Raw genomic sequence first — 24,595 nt, forward strand, 5'->3', positions numbered from 1 at the left:
GCACCAAAGCAAATTCTTTGTCCTTGTCAAAAGTACTTGGCAATGAAGTTCTTTCTGATTCTGATTCTGATGTTTATTGTTACAGTAAAAACTCATCTTTGCCCACAGCTTAGCAATATACAAATATGTTTGTATATTGCTATATGTATATATAATATAAGTGCCATCTCAATTACATATAAAACAAGTTCCCATTTTATTTTCTATTGTCCTTTTTACTGGGAACTATGCAATGTTTTTAGTAAAAAAAAGATTAAAAACAGACATTGATTTTAGGGTTAGGGTTCTTTACATTAATATGGTATTTGAAAGCCTATACAAGTACATATAATGTTGTATATAGGTTTTTACTTTTGCTTTTGTATACCAGAACAGAGATTTTATGTTCTTCTGGTGTTTGATAAATAGTGGTGTCTTGTAATTCCATGTGGGATGGACCAAATGATTGGCATGACACATAAATAAATACTCATAACATAAATACATAGAACAATAGATACAATACCAGCATGCTGATATGGAAACCCTGGGGTGTTCTTCACCAATAGCATCAGTTGATGCAAGAGGGAGACAAACATGGCCGGCTGCCAAAGATGTGGGTCTGACCTGCGTGACCAGCAATATTGGCTGACGTCTTTAAGAATTCTGTAAGAAAGGTCGAGATTTCACGCAGAGGACACTCTCCTCCAGCTGTGGGAGTTATCGAGCTGACGTAATCATCTGCCCTTTTAGGATTATCCAGTCGAAAATCGCCCTTTATCCAGCTAATCAGCAGCTAGTTCATAACATCTGTCCCTGGTGTAACATGAAAAAGTCTGGAAGCATCACACACAAGGTTGGCACACAGGCCATATTACATGACACCAAACCCCATCAAAATCTATATGTTTGTGCATGTGTTTATGTGCGTGAGTTTCTAATGCTTGTAATGGATGTGACAGCAAAACAGAAAAAAGGCTTTTAAACTGCAGTTGTCCCGAAGGTTTCCCAAGACAATCTGTTACTCCCTTTCACTACAGTAATGCAGGCCTGTCCTGTCAACTAATTCATCTCAAACATGATTCACGCGCAATGAAACATAAACCACTAATGCCCCTTTGCATTGCGTGTTACTGTCCATTTATTGGTTATGCAAGCTGGTGCTTTCTGGTTCTCCCGGTTCCCAGCTTGCTGACATAATAAGCCGAGCGAAATCACCCTCCAAAATTGTCACCCGGCCAAACTGCAGATCAATTGTTCCTCTAACAGTATAGTACCACTGATTCGTCTCTTTTTTAGACCTTTGTCCCTTCCACTGCCTGTCTGGTTTTCCACTCCTGGTTGGTCTGAAGGTCCCTAAGGCTAACCACTAGCAATGACCTAATCAATAAGCTTTAATCACAGAAAACTGTCTGGTCTACTGAGTGCATTAGGGCAAGGCTAGCATTTGCATGGAGAGATTTTAGAGTTTTCTAATTTCAGCCATTAGCTTTGGTCCTGTCTAAAGTATCACAACAACTACTGGATTTATTGCCATGACATTTTTATGCCCTTCAGCATACGTTCTAATGACTTTAATGATCCCTTAACTTGGCATCATATGGTCAAAATTTCTATTTGTCAAATACTTTGGTTTATGACAAAACATGTGACCTTGGTAAAAACTTTCTGCCACAGCAACATTTTGCATGAGAACCTTGTCATTGTGAGTGTTGCATGCTGACGTTAGCATTTAGCTCAAAGCACTGCTGTGTGAGTACAGCCTGACAGAGCTGCTAGCCTTTCTGTAGAATTTTTTGTGCGTCCATGAATAGCCATCTGTGTTCACCCTTGTACTGTCTGTTTTGTCTTGTTTTGCTCAAGGAAAAGCCCTGTAACTTCATACATACTGAATTTACATACTGAATTATTCACCATTCTGATGATTAAAGAAATACCTTTGTTCACAGAAAATGTATCATGAGAAGACAATGCTGATAACGAATGCAAGACAGACCTGAGCTTACTGCCTCCCTGTCCAGCAACAGTACTTTAATGGTTGGAACTGCCCGCCCCAACCTACATTACTGCCCTCGCAGACACAGCCTGATGATCACCGGTGCCATGGGAGCGGTGCGAGTCAACAGGTAAGAGAGAATGGGGAATAAAACTATGTCAGTGGCCACAACTGCTTTATTGCAGAAAAGAAAAAGAAATTTGCAGTTATTTTCGTTCCTTTTCATTGAGGAAAAAAGAGTCCATTCATAAATTACTGCTGCAACCACAAAATCAGAAGATATTAAAAGCATTTGTATCGCTTTCTGATGTCACCCTTTTTAAAGGGTTTAAAATGATTAAAAAATCATTAACTAATACTTAAAGCAACATTATGAAGAAATGTTTTTTGTGTGATTTTGCGGACCTACCATTTCAGAGTGTAACGCTGTCGTAAATAAGGACAGCTGTACACAGGCATTTCTTATGATTTCATTACTTAAGATCAAAAATGAGCAAGTCAAACAACTTTGCTAACACAGCCAAACATCAAGCACTGCACAAGCACTGTGTACACAGAAGGAAGGCCGACTCCGTGTCTGGCTTGCAGCCTTTTATTTCACAAAGCTCTCGCTAACATCTGGTGGCCTCTTGCTCGGTCACTATCTTTTTCTCTTCTAAGTGTCCATTAGCTACGTTGTGTTCATAAAGGCTGTTGAGCCCGGTTATGTTGCCTGCTCGGCTCCAGTACGACACCGCCGCCATTTTCCACTAGCAGCAGCCGCATAATGTTGCTTGAAACTTGGGTGTCAAGCTAGCCAATAAAGCAACCAATACAAGAGCACTTACAGTATTATTACAGATGCTGAGTGTGTTATCCTCCAACAACGTCATTTTCCATCTCTTAAAGGACTTAAAAGACTTAAAGGAACATCTTCCAGGGGGGGAAAAAACTCATTGAGATAAAATCTCTTTTCCAAGGGCGCTCTGGCCAAGAAAGGGAGACTCATGACCCTTTATTGATCATTTTATTAGTGTGTGTAAGTGCAGAATTGTTTCTTACCCTTTCTAAATGACTTATGTATCACTTGTTTACATCTGCAGGCTTGATAGCTTATTAGAAAGTGAAACTCGTGAATTTGTTAATGGCAACAACAAGAGATTTCTTACAGCCTTGCAACCCAAAAGCTGTGCTCGATATTAACTTATTACTGATCAACAAAGCATTAGGTAAATTATTTACAAACCATTCATAAAGACATTAGTTAGAATTTATAAACCGTTTATTAAATGTGACGACAATGCATGGTTTGTCAAGCTTTGGCTCATTCAAGTCATCAGTTGAAATTTTCCATTATGTATTTTTCATTTGGGTCAACAAATGGTATTTACAACAACACTTTGTCTCTCTGTGACATGTGGGTACGATTTAGTGACAAAAGCAAATAAGCACAGCATGCAAACTGTCAATTGCCCTGAACTAATTTTCTCCCCGCTGTTCCTGCAGATACAGCATCGTTTCCACTGATGAAGATGCCCTGAAGATCTCCAGCCTGGGCCTCTACAATGGCCACAGTCCTCTGACTCAGCAGACATTATCAGGGGCCTGTATGCGGGGCGAAGAAGGTGGAGAGTGTCCAGGAAGTGATGAGGGAAGAGGGGCTTTGTCCTTGAGAGTGACAAATGAGCCAATAGGCCACAACAGCTGCCGCGCTTCACCCTCGTGTCGCCTGGGCCTGGATGTGGGCACTGGCCGCCTACGCAGCCGCTTTGTGAAGAAGAACGGTCAGTGCAATGTAGTGTTCAACAACATGGAGGATAAGCCACGACGATACTTGGCTGATATTTTCACCACCTGTGTGGACATACGCTGGCGCTACCTGCTGCTCATTTTCACCACCACCTTCCTTCTGTCTTGGCTGCTGTTCGGCCTGGTCTTCTGGGGTGTGGCACTCGCTCATGGAGACTTTAACCTTCGTATCCCTGTGAAGGAAGGAGATCCTCGAAGCAACATAGAGGAAGGAAAAGACGAATGGCGGCCATGTATTCTCCACATCCAGGGTTTTATTGGGGCGTTCCTCTTCTCCATAGAGACCCAGACCACCATTGGATATGGTTTCCGGTGTGTCACAGAAGAGTGCCCAGTTGCTGTGGTGACCGTGGTGGTCCAGTCCATCGTGGGCTGCATTATTGACTCCTTCATGATCGGCACCATCATGGCAAAGATGGTGCGGCCTAAGAAGCGGGCGCAAACCTTGCTGTTCTCCCATCATGCCGTCATCGCTCTGCGGGATGGTAAGCTGTGCCTCATGTGGCGCATGGGGAACATGCGTAAGAGCCACATTGTTGAAGCACATGTACGTGCTCAGCTCATTAAGCCACATGTGACGGCGGAGGGCGAGTACCTCCCATTGGAGCAAACAGACATTGATGTCGGCTATGATGACGGACTGGATCGGCTGTTTCTTGTGTCACCGCTGGTGGTGGTTCACGAGATCAACAAGAACAGTCCTCTGTATAAGATGAGCCGCAATGACCTGCAGAAGGAAGACTTTGAAATTGTGGTCATCCTGGAGGGGATGGTGGAGGCCACAGCCATGACCACTCAGGCCCGTAGCTCCTACTTGTCCAAGGAGATCATGTGGGGCCACCGATTTGAGCCTGTGGTCTTTGAGAAGGGTGACCGCTACCACGTGGACTATTCCCGCTTCCATAAGACCTACGAAGTACCATCTACGCCTCACTGCAGTGCCAAGGAACTGAGCCAGATGACGGGTCGTGGCGGGCAGTCCTCATCCTCCAGCTCGAGTTACTCCCAGTCTCCATCACCATTTGCCCCGAGGGCAGCCCATCACCTACTTGGCCCTCACTCCCCCAGCGCTTTCTGCTACGAGAATGAGGTAGCTTTGTGTTGTGGGGACGATGAGGATGAGGAGCATGTGAAAGGAGACAGCCTAAATGTAAGAAGTGAGAGAGAGGTAAAGATGAGAGATGACATTCACTTGGGTTTCAAAGAGACATTTGTGGAGGACCAGACGGTGGAGATGCTGTGTGTTCTGGACTCAGAGAATCAGATCAGCCTTGACAGACTACAGCCCACCCTACCTTTGTACATCAGCAGAGAGTCAGGAGTTTAATCGTTCATAAGGGCTGCGCTTTAATTTGTTTCCTCTCCATGTCTATGTGCATCCAACCAAAGTATTAAACTGGTGTACAAATAACAGATTTTTGCAGCTGTCACAAACTCCACTCAGCTTCAGTTCATAACTTGCTCTGGTTTCAGGTGTTGTACACTTTCTGTTGTAACATCAGCATCTAGACAACTCACAGCTTGTCTCTGATCGGGCTTTCTTGTTTTGTTCAATATGACAGTGTATGATCTACAGTTAAGTCAAGCTTTTTGTTCTTGATTTCCATTCAGATTTTGTAAATATGATGAGCTTTTGTTTTGATTTTTAAATTATTATGCATCATATACAGATAAATGTTATAACAGAAAAATCTATTTATTTAAAGGAACCATGACAGAAATGCTCAGCTTCAACACACTTATTTTTCTCTGCATAAAAATAAATTAATTATGTATTTTGAACTTCTGTCTTCCTGCCTGAGTTCTGTTTCTTTTCACATTTAATAAATAAGGTATTTTCTTTTTCTAAATGTATCGGTGTATTCCATGATAGACATCAAGTTCAAATACAAAGAAGTCCTGAACCATAAAAAAGGAAATCAAAAGGTTAGTCAAACGTGTTTAAATAAAGAACAAGCACATTATTCTTACTTTTATCAATAGATACAAAAACTTTGCTACAGTGTGTTGTTTTGTATGAATAAAGCACCTAATAAACAACAGTATTTACTGTTAATGCTTGAATTGTCTCTGTTGCACATGTTCTCACTGGTTTAACAGTCCATCTGTGCTATTACCACCTGTTTCTGATTAGACAAGATCACACACATCTAATTTGTCTTGACTTTGGATCAAAACATGGGCGGTTGCTCTCTAATGAACATGCCTGGATTACCAATTGGGCAAAGCAAGCAACTGCTCCGGGTAGACTGTTGGTTGTTTGGTCAGTCCATGACTTTGGTCTAGACTGAAATATCTAACTGGGATAGTTATGAAATTATCTACAGATAATGATTCATGATTTTCAGATGAAGCATCATTATGATTTTTGTGATTCCCTGACTTTTCATCTAGATCCACTACAAGGCTGGCTTCTGTGGTTTTCAGTTAAATGTCGGATTCCTTATCAGGTCAAACTTTTAATTTGTTCAATACTTCGATTTATAACCAAAAACCTGCAAATGAATGACATTTCAGCCTCAGCTGTCGTTTGTTTAGTGCTAATTAGCAAATGCTAACTTGCTAATACATTTAACTAAGGTGGCAAACATGGTAAAGATTACTTCAACATGTTAATATTGTTTCTGTGAGCACGTTAGCATGTTGACAATAGCAGGGAGTGTCAGTTCTTCATGAACACATTTTTCTGCCAAAGTGTGTGTGTTTTTTCAAATGAAAGATTTCTGTATTCATATTTTTTTTTCTGTGCTCTTTTCGGTGATTGGAAGTGGCTCAGCTGGGAAAAGCTGGTTTCATCATTTGAATCAGACTCTGACAACGGTTGATGGGCTGTTTGATCACTGTCAATCAAATCTGATTAAGCCACACCCACACTGTCTTGATGGAGCAGATTAACCGACTTTTCCAGCATTAAACTATTAAAAAGATAACACCTAAAATTCAGGGGCCTTACTTATAAGTTTTTGATCTGACATGCCTAAACAGTTTAATCCAGCCATGGAATCAAGGACAAACCCAACATCCCCCATCTAACTTAGTTACAATCCCTCTTTTACAATGCAACTCTTTGATGACCCAAATACAATCATTTCTCTCTGGTTGTGTCTCAATTCAAAAGTCCCAGAGAGTGAAGGGCAGACAGAAATAGATGAAAAGTTACAGGTAGATCGCTTTGGGAGGAATACAAGCGGGACTTTGGGAGGAATATAAGCGGGACAAAACAAGAAGTGTAGACAGAGAGAACTTATCAAAAAAAACATCAAGAGGCAGTGAAGTCCATTGAACTGTAATGTAGAGGACAGTTTCTGGCTGTTGTACAAGCTCCCCCATGTGGTTCAACAGTGCCACCACAGTGAGAAACAGTGCCAAAGTACTCTATGATGCTGATTTATTGATCACTAAACAGTTTTCTACATGGATTTGTTGGTTTTGGTTATTCTGTCCTTTACCAAGATCAGCATCAGGACATTTGACATACAACACTACCCTTTTCAGGATGAGCTTGCAGCCTAATGTTTGCCTGTGAGCCACTACTTCATTATACAGTGTGTTGTCCTTCATTTCATCAAAAATTTAAAAAACATTACATTTGCCCACAAAAAAATTATGTTAATAATTTCTTAAATCTTTCCTTTTTATCTTGAATTACTGCAGAGTTTTACCTCTTCAGGCTCCTAACAATAAACAATTTTAGATGACAAAATCACAAAATCAAGAGTGCAACCAGTGACCAAGGCTCACAAGCAGTTGGGAAGCACTGCTTTATGATATAAACTCAAACGATAGCCCTTAGTAGGGTTTTACTTTATTAAAGGATAGGTTTATATTGTTTCAATTCAGTCTAACTAGCACAGCACTCCAGGACCAGGTCCAGAGCTGAGGCCAGTGCCTTGGTAGTGCTTCTAACATGCATGCTTTTTGATGTGGAAGGAAACAAGAGTACCTGGAGAAAAGCCACGCCTCTACACAGAAAGCACTGGTGCTAAGACTCTGACCAAGACGCTGTGAGGTGACAGAACTAACCTCTGAGCCACTGTTCCTCATTAACATGATTGATAATTAGGCCGATGTCATCCTCTAATCCCCCCCGCTGCTCTTTTGAGAGAGAGAGAGAAACTCCCTCCACCATCTTCCACTCCTGTGATCTAATAAATTGATGCGGTCAGTTGTCCTGTCCACTCTAACAAGCCATTTCCCCTCCTTGAAATCTACCTCTTCTCCCTGCTGTCATCCCATCCTTCTCTCCCCGGCGGTTTTCTGATGCTGGTTAATTAACCGGACCGTCACCACCCCCCTGTCATCAGTGTCCGTGAGGGAGAGCAGCTGGTGACCTCCGTGACCTCTGTTAGGGCTGCTAATGGCTGACTAGGATCTGGCCTAATAAGGTGGTGTGTGTTCATCTTCATGTAGGTTAAGTGTGTGAGTGTGTGTGTGTGCTTTCATGTGTGTGACACCCTGTATTCCTGCGTGCCCTCTCTGGCCGCACTGGCTGTTTGTGGCCTCGGGCTGTGCAGCCAGAGCCGGTGACAGTGTGGGTGCTCAGCAGGGGACAGTATTTAGGCACTGGGAGCTGTGGCCGGGGGAGCTGTGGTTCCATAATGAGCTGTTGTGTGTTGTGGCGCTGTGAAGCAGCTCACTGCGGGGACAGAGGAGCATTGTTGTGCTGCTCACCACAGCTCAGCTCAGCAGAGGAGGCCTGACTGAACCAGGCTGTGAAGCACCACAGGGCAAATGTCTTCTGGATACCTCTGTCTGTCTGCGGCTTGTTCTGTCTATCTGCCCTCTTTCGTCTTGTATTTTAGTCTTGTTTTCTATTGCAGTCATCAGCACAGTTGGTCATGTATCTACTGTATGCTTGTGTTTTTATTAAAATTAAATATTAATGTCCTACTGGTCTGGGTGACAATGATGTTGAGCTTGCAATTACAACGTCACTAGTTTGTGTCTGGTTGGGAAACTTTGTCCCCTCATTTCCTTCAAATCAAGGCAAAAATGCCTCCATCAATACTTGACACACCGTATATTCCAACATAATTTAGTGCACGGCTGCATTACAAAGTGGTCAAAGGAGACAACTCAAAAGTTTCCAGCTTTCCAGTGTTTGGAGTATGCAGCACTAAAATTGACTAAGTTTGACTTGTGACTTGTATGTGTTTCTGCTAACCCCCATAAAACCACAAAATGTCGTTTTTGCACTTTGGTTTTTGTACAAATTAAACATTAAACAACACTAAATTAAACAAACAAGACTCAACGTGTTAATTCTTGAGCTCTAGATGTGTTGGTAGGTGGATTTGCTACCTTCAAACAGAACCAGGCTAGCTGGCTGCTGGCTGTAGCCTTATATTGACATGTGTGGTATCAATCGTCTCGTCTAAAGTGTAAGGTTTTCCAAAATGTCATAAAATTTCTTAAGGGAGAGTCCTGCTTTTTTATCTTTACTGAGATATATATATTCAGTTTTGTACTTCTATGTTACAGTGCTGTGTTTTATGAAATTTCCACACAGTAAATCTGATACCAGGTAGGTATTTTAGCATATTCTAGCATAAGGGGTTTAGTGGGGGTACAGCATCTCACTTCCTCTTTGTGCAGGTACCAGTTCTTTACAGGAACCCACAAATTCAGGACGTATAATTCAAATTCAGCGTGCTATGGCTGCACCGCTTTTACACTACATTATGGAGATTTCATAAATGTGTATATGTGATGTGACCTACAGGAGAAACCGACCAAGTCAAATGCATCACACTGACTTTGACTCATATTTTTGCATGCCTTCCACTTGTCCGTCTCTTTTTCTGCTCACCAGCCGAGTGTTTGCGAGCCTGAACACCTGTCTGTCCCCCACTCTGCCTGTCAGTTTGTCTGGATGTTTGTGCAGGATATTTCTCTGGAAATCTGACAAACAGAAATCTTTCTGCCCTTTACAAGCTGTGTGACATACAGTCATCTCCTATTGTCACATAATGTAATTAGGCAGCTCATATTCATTAATGTATTTTTAAAAAGAAGAAATCAAAGTGACAGACATAAGGAATGTCATAAATCACCATATTTCTCACTCTCTACTCCCAAATAACCCATCAATCTTTCTGTCTTGTTGCCTTTTATCTCTCCTTCGGCTCTGACAACAACAGACTCTTTCATGTAGAAGTCTTTTCCTCAGACCCCTCAGGCTCTCTCATTCTTTCTCCTTCGTTCACGCAGACTAATTAAATGTTCTGAAGAAGAACTCATGATTGGAAAGTCTGCGCTGCTTTCTCTCTGTCTCTTTTTGTCTCTCCCTCTCTGGCTCGTAAAACAGTCTTGTAAAATCCATGTTTGAGTTATTGTTCGTGTTTCTAAAAATCAAGACACAGATGTTTTTGTTTTCATCAAAAATATCACTTTATTTGTGGTTTTAGATCGATAAATGTCAGACAAAATGTGCTCTCATCTCAGTTATTTCAATTTTTCTTTTGTCATAAACTTTTAATAGAGTGTTGACAGGTGAAATATAAATCCTTTGATAACTGGGGTGCGATTAATGATTTTTAATGATTTTAAGTTACAAAGTGTTTTACACGAGGAAGATAAAGGCAACAATAGATTTAAAGAGGCACAGAAGCTGACATATACAGACGAGGAGAATTATGTGTTCAACCCACAAAATGAAAGTTGTTAAATAAATTAAAATGCTGCTAAAGATCCAGAGTCCCACAAAGTCAGGCATAAACATTCATAAGCAACAGTTTTAGACAGTTCACGTCAACCTCATTCAACACAGACTTCACAACGAGTACCAGAAAAAGTGAGCATAAGTAAGCTCCTCCTTTCGACAGGAATCCACAACTAATTTGTAAATCCAATAAACGTTATTTTTCAAGCAGAAATTGTGAAAACAATGGCAAATATTCTCCTGTTCCAGCTTCTCAAATGAGAGGATTTGCTGCTTTTCTTTGTCGTACGTGTTTAGAAACTAAATATCTTTGGATTTTTGACTGTTGGTCGTACAAAGCGAGACATTTTAAGACGTTACTTTAGATTTTGAAAGCTTTGATGGACATTTTTTTCACATTTTTTTCATAACTGATATACTAAATGATGAATTAAAAAAACAATTAGCAGATTAATCAATAATGAGAATAATGATTAGTTGCAGCCCTAGTGTCATGTTACAGGTGTTGTAATAAAGCTGTCTACAGCTTCTCGTTTGCAGAACTATATGCTCTTGCTTAATTGCTCATTTAGACGCTGATTGAAGACCTGTGAGTTCACCTGGGATGACATGGTCACAGTAATCTTTATTTTACTTTACTTTTGCTTAATTTTATTTTAATGTTTAATAAAAAGAATCACATAGAGACACAGTAATTCACACAATCCAAGCAACAAGTTATAAAACAAGAAGAGTAATAAATGTACAATAATTATGCTGGAGCACAATTTAAGATCTGTGTAGTAAAATATGTACAAATATCACATTTGTAACTTGAATCTGACAGAAAAACAATATAAGTGGAACAATTAAGTGTGGAAACAATTCCAACAACTGATTTTGTCGGTGCAGAATTTTAAGTGTCTCATAGCCAACATATATGCATGACTAAACAGCGTGTTGGCACGTATGACTGAGGGGCAAAACCCTCATAGAGTCACAATAATGGCGCCATTGTCCATGTCACCATCATCCTCATCTTCATCATCACCATCACACTCTGATTTTCAACATCCTCCTGCATCTGTGTCAGAGGCACAAACATAAGGTCTATCTCTGACTTTCTCTCACACTCTTGATTTATTTTTCTTCCATGGGATTCTCATCCATCTTTTCAATCAGTCCTACAAATCATTTCTAAATGTCTGACTTTATCTCTCTGTTGTTAATTTTCTTTTCCTCTCTCAGGCAGAATTTGTTGCAAAGAGATGCGGACACAGCAAACCACCGAACAATAGTCCATTCATGATGCCCTGCAATGCAATGATGAGCCTGCTCTGCCCTCCACCCCCCCCACCCTGCACCAGCCTCCACAGCTGCACAGGAATGTGGTCCAACAAGTCCCCCCCACCACCACCCTCCCACCGCCCCCATTCCCTGCAGCCGCCACCACCATCGCTGCCACCACCTCACCAGTGCTGCCGCCATCGCAACCGAAGCCCCTCTCTCCCAAATAAAAGAGACGAAGAAGGCAAGAAACTATAGAGGGGGGAAATTGTGCAGACGGAGCACAAAGGGAGGATTCATGGTCGGTCACATACACTCCCAGAGAAAAAAGAGGGGGACCTATTTAAGTGTGGTGCAGCTGCACACTAATTTACTGGGTGAAAATTGGCGCACACTAAAAAAAAGAAGTGGCAGAGGTCAGATAGCAGCATAATTTTTTATTCATCCCCATGGATGGCGTGTCACTGCATCATGGACACTTAAAAAGTCTGCATGATGGATAAATCCAGTGATGAATCCAGAGAACACCTGCAGCCCTTGGGGTGATTAATTCACCAGTTTGTTCCAAGCATAATTTCAAAATAAAATTACAATTTCGAGCCACACCCTGACCTGCTAGAAGTCCCAACACGACCCTTGTTTTTTCTACATTTTTCCAATCCACGTGTAAATACTTCAGATGACATCCAGCCCTCGTGTTACAGAGTCACAGCAAGTTACTGTCTGATCCTCAGTTATCACTGAGTGTTGTCGACCCATAAAACCCCCTGAGGTGGTAGAAATGTTGTCTCCTTTTTAGAGGATGTCTGGTGAAATCACTGTGCTAGGTCTCAGAGGAGAAGTTCTCAATGAGATGTACAGTACAGTGTGAGTCAAAACATTCAGTCACATGAGGTTCAGTTTTATTGATAGTCTAGCTCCAGAACTGGAATTCCCCAAGCAAAAGCACTGACCTCAACCGTTTTACGAACAAACCCTGAGAGAGAAAGGCATTCATGAACTAAGTACTGTGTTTTTTACAAATCGAGAAAATGCAAAGGAAACCCAAAGCATGTGAAAACTCTTTGTATCTCCAGATAAACTCATTTTAAACAGGCATTTCAACCTAACACGGGCATTTTGGGGATTAAATCTGAAGCTTAGAAAGAAGAAAACATGCTTCTGCGACCGTCCTCGCCATTTCTGACATATAATTTCATATCCTTTTGTCGAGTTTGTCATCATTCGGAACAAGTGACGCCATTCATTTTGTGCCCAATGTGCCCATTGACATGGGAATGAATGCTTTCCACCAATTATACATCAGTTTAATGCATGAATGTGACCCAGCATGTGAATATTTGACCGCTCTGCATGCTTCCCTTATCTACATCCCTCTCACACACTCTCTCTCTCTCACACTATCTGCATCTCTCTGTTTCTCTCTCTTGACTTTTCTCCCCGTCCATCGTCAGATTTCAGGAATTTCCCCTGGGAGTTGTTCAAGTATTAAGGCCAAAGCAAAAGGCCATTCACTCTTTCTTTCCTCTGCTACTTTCCTTGTCCTTCCACCACCTCATTTTCTGTCCGAAAACAACAAAGCTATCTCCAGAAGAAAAACCTGAATTCATCCCTTAACTCAATTTCTTCTAGATCGCACATAAAAGACGGCTGCCAAAGTGTGCACCTGAAGGCTGACTCTTTGACCCCCCCTGCTGATCATGATCTTTGACCCCACGCTGATCATGAGACCTTGTCGTCCTCCCATCCTCTCCCCTCTCTCCCCCAGGAGCCACAGGAAACGGGCTCTTGTGACCCAGTGGTCTGTGCAGCCATGGAGAGGCCCATTACTGCAGTCACATGGCAGGTTAGCACAGGGACTGATGCAACCATGTGAGCTCTATTTTCTAACAAGTTGCAGCTTCGCCTGAGGCCCGTGATAGTTTCACACAGGCCATAGAAAACGTCTGAAAATGCAAATCCAAGCAAACCCGAGATTGTTCTCTTTCACTTTGTTTTATCTGCAAAGATGAAATGAATCAGCTTAAAGAAATAAACAGGTGATATGTATGTGGGTGGCAGGTGGAATATCCAGGTTGGTTGAAAAAGTTTGCTCATTATAAAACAAAAGAAGAAACTTTGAAATTAGACGTTTTGTGCTTTTTAGTTCTTATTGATCACCAGGATGTGAACCTGTCAAAGCTGTTACCTAAATCTTAAATGATAAAAAAAAAGGTCTTTAAAACTTCTGATACACAGTCAAAGATCATGAATATGTGCAAAACAACCTTGCTTGTCAAAATCTCACATTTAAGCACATATATTTAAATTCTTTAAGGGGAAGAAATGTAAAGGTTATCAATTATATAAAAGTAATAAATGAGTTGATCGTCCCTTCAGTGCTGGGTGCTCTCTCATTACCAAAGGTTGAGTGAGTTAAGCTGAAGGAGTTTAACATCCACTGTCAGTTTTACCTCGCAGGGGCCAGTTTCAAGTTTGAAGTTCATGTTAAAAAAAGTAAAATAATAAGTAAAATTGTTTTCACTGAACATCTACAATAATAAATTAATAAAAAAAATGGGGGAATATTTACAATACATATCAACATATAAACTGATTTGAAATTAGAATATTTGTGTCTGAAAATCAGAGACACAAACTGCTTAATTTAGAGAATGATTAGGCCTGTTTTTAGGTGATGAACAAAAGACCTGCAGGCACACAAGGAGGAAGTGACAATATAATGAAAAACTAGATACACTATATTTATTGAAATGAACATCTTTACAGATGTTATAGACAAACTTTTTTTGTCTTAATGCAACGAAATTATAACGTGAGAAGAGATAACTTTTATTTTAGTGCTTAGCAACTTTATGATGCCCATTCTGAGACATGCAAATTCACAAGTAGGCCTAATTAAAAAAAGAGACCATACAGGCACCATTGAAAAGTTTTCCTCCTTCTTTGTATTTTATTCGTTAAAATAAATAGATTTAAACATAGATAATGTTTAAAATACCGTTGCATACATAGGAAGTGGCAGACATCTAGTTTAGATAATATTTTAAAGGCACGACGCTTTCCTTTCCTCTGTTTGTACGATTATTACAGCTTTTAATACAATTATAAGCTATATTGTAAATACATTAATAATATAGGCTATATGGGCTATACTCGTAGTATGGCCGTAATGAAAACCTTTTATATCCACAGTTTTGCCTTTCAGGGCATTGCGGTCCCTTTGAGGAAACAAAAGATTTTTAAAAATTCGTTTGATTTTGTTTTAGTTCCAAAGATTTGATCGTTTCGCTTTTTGAGCGCACATAACATACGAAATAATTGGCCTTTCATATTATCAGTCGAAAAGTAATCCAGATAACAACATGATAATCCAGGACTTAACTTAAACTCTAAATTTATTTTTTAAATAATATTTCCTGCATCTCCAATGTCAGCAACAAAACTAAATGAATATGAAACGGAACCACTAGGCTACAAGATTCATCGCGAAATACAGCATTGAAAGTTAGCAAAGTAGAAATTGTAATAACAATATCGTAACCACCACAGCAAAAAATTGTCAAGTCCAATGCGGCATAAAATCATTTCAATAATGAAGCGAAATAATAATGTCACAGAACCGTTAAAGCCACTACATTGTAACATATTAGTTCATAGAAAATATAAAGAAACCGGTCACCTTATGCTGAAGTAGGCCTAATTAATAAGTTACACTTCAGTCGGAATATTCAGTAGCTTATATAATAATTTTGTAGTAAGCGTATTTTAACTCAGTAGGCTATATTCAATGCAAGATTTTGATTGATTAAGATATGGTGACATATTGTGGGGTAAATTAGAGTATCACATTTTGCGATGGATGTTTTTCCCTGTGGACATACTGACGCTATAAAAAAGCACCTTGCTCTGTCTCACAGACTCCCTGGAGGGGCCATGAACATCCACTAAGTAAACACTGTCCGTGAAACCGCAGCTTCCTCGAGCCATCTGGTCTGCACAAAGCTAATGAACAAACTCCAAAACGAGGCCCACATTTGAAAACATTTTCCTGCCAAAATTAACAGCAGCAAACCCCTCATATGAACTATAGACAAAAAAACTCACTTCACAAGCCTCGCAGGCCTCATGCAGGATCGCAGTGTTGCTGGTTTGTCGGGTGCAGCATCTAGGTGTCCCCTCTGTACACACACACCCCCTCCCACAACCACCAACCCTTCATCCCCAAACACAACCCACCATCAGCACCTCCGGGGCCCAAATCCAGCTGTATTTACAGATAGGAAAGTGTCGGAGCGGGAGAAACAGAGAGATCCAAGTGTCCCGTCTGCTGCAGAGTATTTTCTATGTGTGCGCGACTGGTGTCTATGCTCGGACATAAGGGGAGAAAGACGCACACATCGCTCTCTGTTATCAATTTTTTCCATGTTTGCAGCACAAAACTGCTTTTTGTTCCCCATTTTTTCATTTACGAGGGTTAATGGATAGAGGCTTGGGCGTTTGATCACATGGCTACAATTCACCTGAGATGGAGACAAAGAGAGCAAAGAGAGAGGAGAGAGAGAGAGAGAGGGTGAAAACCGAGAGCCAGGCTCGTCATGAGAGGCAACGGACACACAGGGGTTATTGTTGCATTCATTTAATGTGTGTGTGTGTGTGTGTGTGTGTGTGTGTGTGTCCGTCCGGACGCATCAGACGCAGCTGAAGTCGATTCTCTTCCTTCCCATCAGGCCGTGCTTCAGCGGCACAAATCATGGCCCACAAGCATGTTATAGAAAAAAGGACCATTTTCACTGCCACCGTCTTTCTTTAGGAAAACACACACAAAAAAACATGAAAGTCTTAGATTTATTTAATTCATTTAAGAAAAGATTTAAAGGGATGTTTTTCAAGGATGAGTCAGTCTTTACGAGCCTCTTTACTGTTCACATATATTTCATTCTCCAGCCTGTTTCCATGCTTCCTGTCTTCTGTTATTTCAGAAGTATTTATTCAGAAATCAGCTTTATTATGCGAATAAATCTAATTAGTGATACATTAGTTCTCGTGTTATTTGAATAGAATGATTCCACATCAATCTGCATTTCAGATATGATGTAATAACAACCTTAAAGTCAAACTGGTGATGTCTAAACCGTTGACTAATAACAAGGGGGGCATTTAAGCATCGCATTGTTTTGCCATTGGACTTAATGGAACCAATGAATTTGTTTTTATCCTAAAATCTTGCCACAATAGCCTACCACTGATCACTCAGCAGCCATTTGTGTCTGTGTGACATCATCATTGTGGGCGTGGCTGGAAGTCAAAGAGTCGCATGTGTTCAGGGTAACTGGAAAATTAATTGGACCCTAAAATATATGCAGTAAATATAAAATATGGTGTTTTAAATTGCCAAAGTGCACAATGTCATCTTCAGTTGTCTTGGAACTCATATTTTGACCACTGTCTTTAGCAGAACTGGGAGACTTTTGTAAACATGTTTAACGTATTTCTGCAATATCATGCATTTCAATATTTACATGTTGGATGAGGTGGCTGAAGATGTGTAGGCCTATATCAGATGGGCCATGTGCATGTATTACTCTTCAAAACGTTATGCAAGCCTGTAAGAAGCGTTGTATCACTTCACAAAAACCTAATCTGAGTAGCGATCCAGCACATTTGCCATAATGGCCCACTTCCTCTGTTTAATTCTCATTAAAACTTTTTTGTTTTAATGTTGCATTAATTGGTGTAATCCATCATACCTGCAGGCCAGAGTTAATTTTATTTTTAAAATATTATAATGCTTTTAAAGATTATTATGTGTTCAGATAGAGAAATTAATGCTGGATTAATTATCATTGATTTGACGATTATTGATCACTAACCCAATATATCCTTTTCCCACATAAGCCTACTTGATTATCATTTTTTTTTAATGGATTTTCTTTAGGCTACAATAAGATCCAGCTTTTACTCACATAACTTTTATCTCTGATAAGTTTTGCAAGTCTCTAAATCAATATTGCATGCTTTCTTTCCCGCGTTACACTGAATCCTGTCAAATCAGAGCTGAACTTTACAATTCAGGGGTGATTTTTTTTTTTTTTTTTTTTTACATATAAGGAACGTGACCACACCAGGCAATAACTCTCCTCTTGGCTGTTTATTTGTTTGATACAACATGTCAACACTTCCAACAAAGCCTGCCTTCTCCTGCCTCTAAATGGGCTCACTGTAGAGTCATTTAAGCCACTCCGAATGTAAAATCTCACCTCTTCTCTGTTGGAAATGTTGCACTGATGGACAGACCGGCGTTAACAGTGCATTGCTCCCGTCCAATACGAGAGCAGCGGGATAATTAGAGGGCCAATCGGAGCGCGACATGGTGCCGAGTGGGCGGGGCTCACTGTGTGCTGGAATGCTGCCTCTCTGGGAATGTTTTCCACTTTCAATCACTTTTTTTTTCTTCCAGTCCGTCTCACAAGGCGCTCTTTAAGCTCCGGTGTTGCCACACAGAGCAGCCATTCATCGGCTCTACAGTCAGCCACACACACTCCAATGTTGAACCACTGGACACCTAAACTGGTAAGTTATGTAATTTAAAAAAAAACTACATTTACAAGATAAAAAGGAATATTTCATATCAGTATTTATGTGCCAGTTGTATTCTCATAAATTTTGTTACTGAAAGATTGAATGCAGAATATTTTTTTATATTAGTTTCTTTCCACCAAAAGTAGGCCTATTATTATAATTTATTATTATTATTATTATTATTATTATTATTATTGACTAGAGATGTAGTTTTGTCGGCTAACTACATCTACATCTACATCTCTGTTTGGTCACATTTAGCTAAATCTATTAACCTGCTTGAAGTAAACCTGGCCACAACTAAAATTATAATTTTACCCATTTGTGGACTTGATTCGTACTGAATCGTTTCTATTGTACTTGATACGATTTTAGGTGTAACTGCTTTTGCTGAATTCCAGCCAGCGGTGGAAAGGATTTGGACACTTTTACGCAGCAGTATGGCTTTGCCTGAGAAGAGTCACCAGTAACCGGGATCGTCGTAGACTCCAGACGTCTTATTCAATTAAAACAATTTAATTACTCAGAACAGTTTGGACTCTCTCTAAAAACAAATTTTGCATTCGAGGGTTGTCTTGCCATTAGTTGAAAGTTAAACAAAATGTCCGGCGAGGACCACAGCCTGTCCGAGGCGGAACTGAGTCCCGGAGGGTCAGACGACGGTCACTCACTGTCACCGACTCAACCCGGGGCGCCACCCGGCCAGGGCTCACCTCTGACCGGGCCGTCGCAGCAGGTGTCCGCGCTCTGTGTCGGGGATGGAAGCGCGGAGGATGGAGGCATGTCCGGAGCCAAATCAGAGGAAGAGGAAGATCGCTTCCCGATCGGCATCAGGGAGGCGGTCAGCCAGGTGCTGGACGGATATGACTGGACACTTGTGCCGATGCCGGTGCGCGTAAACAACGGGAACAAAGCTAAGCCCCACGTAAAGAGGCCCATGAACGCCTTCATGGTGTGGGCACAAGCGGCTAGGAGGAAACTGGCCGACCAGTACCCCCACCTGCACAACGCGGAGCTCAGCAAGACCTTGGGCAAACTGTGGAGGTTTGTATGGGGTCCCAGAAAAGAACAGTGTGGCCATACAGTGGCACATTTCCTATCTGTGCGTAAAGTGGGGGTGTAGCCTAGATGCTGAACTCAAATGTAAAAGTGGGCAAATTAGGCTATAAGTTCAAAATGGTGATTTAAAACAAGGGAAACACCTAGAAATAGAAAGCAACTTGGTGTTTTTGTTGTGTTTAATATATTATTAAACACATATTTAATATATATCATTTAATATAGTGTATAGCCTATTATATAATGTGTACTAAAACTAGATTTATACCAGCCTAAATTGCGAGTTTTGCCCAAGTCTTTTCTTGTATTTGTCCGTTACGCACGAGACTGAATGCGACAAAAAATGCGACAAAAAATACTTTCACATTAACTCAGACGCCTCATGAGACTAAAACTGCTCCTTGTTTTTATGTACCCAGGTTGCTGAACGAGAACGACAAGAGGCCATTCATCGAGGAGGCGGAGAGGCTGAGGAAACAGCACAAGAAGGACTATCCGGAGTACAAGTACCAGCCCCGGAGACGCAAAAACGGCAAACTAGCGCCTGCCAGCGAGTCAGATAGCCAGGGGGAAGGGGAGGCCAGCCACTCCCAGTCACACTACAAGACCCTGCACCTGGAGCACAATGGTGGGGCTGGGTCCCCCCTGGGTGACCTGCACCACCACCACCATCACCACCACCATCCTGCTGGTAGGTGGTTCACAGGTGCTGAGTCTGGACACATTTTAATTTTGCAGTTTCAAGAGATATTTAGACCTCTATGAAAGAAGGGAACATAAAAACAACCCACAACTCCTCAATCAAAATAAAACTAAAAGGTGTCAAAACCTGAAGTCAATATTCACCTGCATGTTGTCCCTTCTCTTCTCTCCTCCAGGTCAGGGTCACAGCCCACCCACACCCCCCACCACCCCAAAGACAGAACTCCAGTCTGGAAAACTGTCAGATGCCAAGAGGGAGTCAGCAGCAGGAGCGGCCGGAGGATCAGGGGGGTCCAGGGGAGCCCTTGGGGTGGGAGCTGAAGGGGCGTCTCGTGGTTCATCATCAAGCGCTAAACCCCACATCGACTTTGGCACCATGGACATCGGCGAGATTAGTAACGACGTGATGTCCAACATCGAGCCGTTTGACGTAAACGAGTTTGACCAGTACCTTCCTCCAAACGGCCACCCGCAGAGTGCACCTGGGGCCACGGCAGCCGGATCTTCGGCCTCGTCTTACGCCTACGCCCTGGCTGCTGCAAGCGGGCACTCCGCCTGGCTCTCCAAACAGCAGCAGCAGCCTCAGGTCTCTCCATCTTCCTCCGACCCCTCCAAGGCCCAGATCAAGAGCGAGTCTGCGTCCGGGAGCCACTACGCCGAGGCCTCGTCCTCTCCCTCCTCAGGCTCCCACGTCACCTACACCCCTCTCAGCCTCCCTCATTATGGCTCTGCTTTCCCCTCGCTGGCCTCCAGGGCTCAATTTGAGTACGGAGAGCACCAGGCCCCCGGGGCTTACTATGCCCACTCCAGCCAGGCCCCGGGGCTGTACTCAGCCTTCTCCTACATGGGTCCTACACAGAGGCCTCTTTACACTACCATAGGAGACCCCTCCAGCGTGGCCCCCTCTCACAGCCCCACACATTGGGAGCAGCCTGTTTACACCACACTCACAAGACCTTGAGGGAGACCAGCTGAGCAGAGGGAAATATGGGAAGCGTGTGAGTGGATCTGTGTGAGCGTGTGATTCTGTATACGTGTGTGTGTGTGTGTGCGTGTGCCCGTGCCATATTGATGTTATATTAGAGGTTTTTACTTTTTTAGCCAATATAATGCAAGACGCATCCACGGGGCCTTACACAGTTAAAAAAAAAAGACAGCCACAAACTCACACAATATAAAGTGTGAATCATGGGTCAACCGCCAATCAAGAATTAAATAAACTTTAACAAACGTGTGCCAACATACATTTATAACTTGGGATGGGACAGAAAGTGTGAAAACTTGAGTGTGAACAGACGCTGCGCTGATGTATGACTTTGATTTGACCCAGAAAACGATGGGTTTAGACAGACATAATCAGATTTTATTAACCAAACTAAAGCAGATGTTTTTGATGTTATTGTGTTATTTTATATGAGTAGTAAGTTTATTGTCGTTGTTGATATCCTAGTTTGTAACTTTATTGTGACTGATTTGATATTACACTAATACATCTGCACCACTGCTTTGGGAAAAGCATGTTTTTGTTTCAGTAAGATGTTCCCTGGGGTTGTTTCTTCATGGCCAGAAATGGATAGCTGCAACTTTGTTTTTTTCTGTGTACATAGAACACTCCGTGTTTCTGTCCTGAACTGAAGAATTAAGCATTTAAGGGGAAAAATGGGAAAAAGAGAGGGAAAAGAGAGCTCTGAAAGATGTATTTCAGCTTACCGCTCAGTCGTGGACACTTACCTCAACTCTAATCATTTTTGTGCCAATAGCAAAGGAGAAATACGACTCTGGATACCTGATAAAATAATGCTGAAGGTATTCAAAACATTTAGAGCAGTAAGCATCCGCTTCAGTCTTCTTTCTTGCATTTTAAGTGCCTAACATTTGGCTGATTCACTTTTGATTTATCAAAAAACTGACTTAAAATGTATAAGTACAAAGTCTCAACCAAATCTCTTCAGATAATTGGCCAGCTTTGGGTCCTACTTAAGGATTAGAATCACATGTACGACTGTTCTGCACTGCATGTGGGCCACAAGCATGTTTTTGTCTTTACAGTTTTTTCCCCTATATTGTGCCCAAATAGCCCTCTTCCTCTTCAGCAATGTGAATAATGGTCATTACCACAGGCTTCACTTTTATCACGTGATGCATACTTTACCATTTTATACTGACCCTCTTACCATGTAGTTATTATTTTTATGTAAGTAATAATGCAATGTGTGTCACACCTTTGCTTCTTCCATTTTGTATAATTCTGGATAGTTTTGTAAAGTGTTTGCTATACATTCACTTGAGTATTTTGCTTCCATACATGAAAAGCAATGTTGAAATATTATTGTCATCATCTATTAAATCAATTTATTTATAAAAAATTAAAAAAAATCCTGTGTAAGAGCGCTATTTTATGCAGCAGCGATGGTTCAGTGATAACACATGGAGCAGTTAGTAAATTAAGGGTGAAGAGAAATAAATTAAAAACACGCTGCTGACGTGTGAACTGTAATAACAACACAATCAGTGCCCCACCAACCTAAGCTGTTTAGTGTGTTTGTATGTGTGGCAGGCTAAAATTGACTACTAATTCCCCACATTTAATCGGCTGGGGACTGCGTGTTACTGAGAAAGACAAAGAAAGCCATTCAGCGAGGGAGAGGGACAGAAAGAGAGAGAAGGGGTGGGTGTAAAGAGCCAGAGGCAAGGCCAATTTCAGCTCAGTAACTGGCATACACTTGGACTTTTGTACATGGCTTTCCTTTCACACTGCCCTCTCCTCTCCACCTGAGGCTCCCTCCCTGCCTCCACATTCAGCTGCTGTTCAAACCCAGAATCAAAATGTCAAGTTCATTGTTCTGTCATGGTGGTTGTTGGAGTTGAAAAACAAAGATGATGATAGACGTGGGGATCTTACGCAAAAAGAAAAACAGGTGACAATATTCAAAATTTAACGGGGAAATGGAAGGTAGGCTATTAACAGAGCAGTCTAAACCTGGGGGAAGCTTTTCACCATAAATTACACAAACAAAATAATGATATTAATAACTAATTAATTCAACCAATCAGGTGATAAACAAATACTAAAAGGATAATGTGGGCAAGGAATGAAAAGAGATAATGGGGTAGGAAAAAAAAACACTAGTTAAATATGAAAATATCAAACAGGACAACCCTTCAACTGCTGTGGTTCCAGCTTTAGGCCGAAATCAACCAGGAAATCTGGGGATATTGAATCAGGGGAAACAGTAGAAGTCAATAAGGATACAAAAAAGCATTAAAATACACCACAGCATTGTACTATTTGTTGCAAGAGAGTACATTTCTGTTCTTATCTATTTTCAGTGCCACCTTACTGACTGTGCAAAGCATCAAATGTGTCCAGTTTTAGCCAATATGGCACGCTTTTCATCTCTGCAGGTACAGGACCATTTAACCTATATGGAAGTGGATTAATATGATCTGTCCCATAGATAAATACAATACAAAATAAGTACATTTACTCAATCGATGTACTTAGGTAAACATTTTATTATATATATGATTATTAGTTACATTTTGCTGAACTTTTACTACTCTACATTTTACTATTTCTATTTGACAGCTGTAGTTGTGAGATACTTTGTAGATTAAGATTTACACACAAAACATAAGAGCATCTTAAAAAATGTGATGTTGTAGATTTATCTAATCACCAAAAATTAGAAATAGCTCCCTTTCGACCAGATGCAATTTTAACGTTGTGGTTACACCTCAATGCATCACTAACAGCAATGCAATAATATCATGTATAGAATAACACCCCTGAAAGGGGCAATTTTGTATAATCAGTACTTTTGATACTTTAAGAATATTTTGCTGTGAACACTTATGTACTTTTACTGCTATTTTGAATGACCTTTGCTTGTAGTATTGTGGGATTACTATTTTTACTCATCCTTACTAACAGGATGCAGTTGAGATGTAAATTTCCTGGTTAGACTGCAGACCTGGTGATTATGCACCTAAACGTTACTCATACAAGGAGCTGTAGAAGAAGAAGAAGAAGAAGAAGGATATGAAGGAGATGAAGACTGGAGTTTATGCTGGACACTGGGGCAATCTTCAGGGGCAATATGACACTCATCCTGGCAATAGTTTTTTAACAGACTGCTGGGAACATGATGAGACAAATTTTGTGTGGATTGGTGGTGCAAAGGCAAAAAAAGGTATCAGACCATTTGTCAGTATATACAGTAGCTGGCAATATTATTGACCCTGCAGTGGATAGAGGAGGAGGAAATAAGCATTGCACCTGACAGCTTTTCAGCCCTAAGGAGCATAAGATCTGGCAGATCATCATTTAGAACAGATTTCATCAAAGAAACAGTCCTTATAATGAACACTTAAGTATGTAGACCTACAAACTTGAATTGAGCAAAGCTGAAGCTAAGACATGCATTAGGACATTTGCACAATCACTGACAGGGGCACTGGAATGATAATGAAACTGGAAGACATCTCTAGGCTTTACAAAAACAGGTTGGTGTTCAGAGGGCTGGAAACAAAGGGAAGAGAATAGGTCATACAGGTCTCAA

General features: G+C 41.1%; 2 protein-coding genes across 2 annotated transcripts; both read left to right on the top strand.

Annotated features, from left to right (window-relative positions):
- Positions 1-1,974: 1,974 nt before the first annotated feature.
- LOC123970043 (ATP-sensitive inward rectifier potassium channel 12-like) lies at positions 1,975-5,450 on the top strand. The gene is made up of 2 exons (XM_046047906.1): positions 1,975-2,105; positions 3,461-5,450. Exons 1-2 carry the CDS (start codon positions 2,014-2,016, stop codon positions 5,088-5,090), a joined length of 1,722 nt encoding a protein of 573 aa, XP_045903862.1. The 5' UTR covers positions 1,975-2,013; the 3' UTR covers positions 5,091-5,450.
- Positions 5,451-18,163: 12,713 nt separating this feature from the next.
- Positions 18,164-22,327, top strand: LOC123970127 (transcription factor Sox-10-like). The gene is made up of 4 exons (XM_046048012.1): positions 18,164-18,263; positions 18,648-19,316; positions 19,751-20,022; positions 20,210-22,327. Exons 2-4 carry the CDS (start codon positions 18,874-18,876, stop codon positions 20,992-20,994), a joined length of 1,500 nt encoding a protein of 499 aa, XP_045903968.1. The 5' UTR covers positions 18,164-18,263; positions 18,648-18,873; the 3' UTR covers positions 20,995-22,327.
- The last annotated feature ends 2,268 nt before the right edge of the window (positions 22,328-24,595 follow it).

This window comes from Micropterus dolomieu, linkage group LG04 (assembly GCF_021292245.1).
Source record: "Micropterus dolomieu isolate WLL.071019.BEF.003 ecotype Adirondacks linkage group LG04, ASM2129224v1, whole genome shotgun sequence".
Classification (NCBI taxonomy): domain Eukaryota; kingdom Metazoa; phylum Chordata; class Actinopteri; order Centrarchiformes; family Centrarchidae; genus Micropterus; species Micropterus dolomieu.

What these genes read in the sequence shown, in the direction of transcription:
- LOC123970043 (XM_046047906.1), top strand. Translation starts at nt 2,014, where the DNA reads ATGGTTGGAACTGCCCGCCCCAACCTACATTACTGCCCTCGCAGACAC. An exon ending in GGAGCGGTGCGAGTCAACAG is followed by an intron (nt 2,106 to 3,460) that starts GTAAGAGAGAAT and finishes CTGTTCCTGCAG; the next exon opens with ATACAGCATCGTTTCCACTG.
- LOC123970127 (XM_046048012.1), top strand. Translation starts at nt 18,874, where the DNA reads ATGTCCGGCGAGGACCACAGCCTGTCCGAGGCGGAACTGAGTCCCGGA. An exon ending in ACCTTGGGCAAACTGTGGAG is followed by an intron (nt 19,317 to 19,750) that starts GTTTGTATGGGG and finishes TTATGTACCCAG; the next exon opens with GTTGCTGAACGAGAACGACA. An exon ending in TCACCACCACCATCCTGCTG is followed by an intron (nt 20,023 to 20,209) that starts GTAGGTGGTTCA and finishes TCTCTCCTCCAG; the next exon opens with GTCAGGGTCACAGCCCACCC.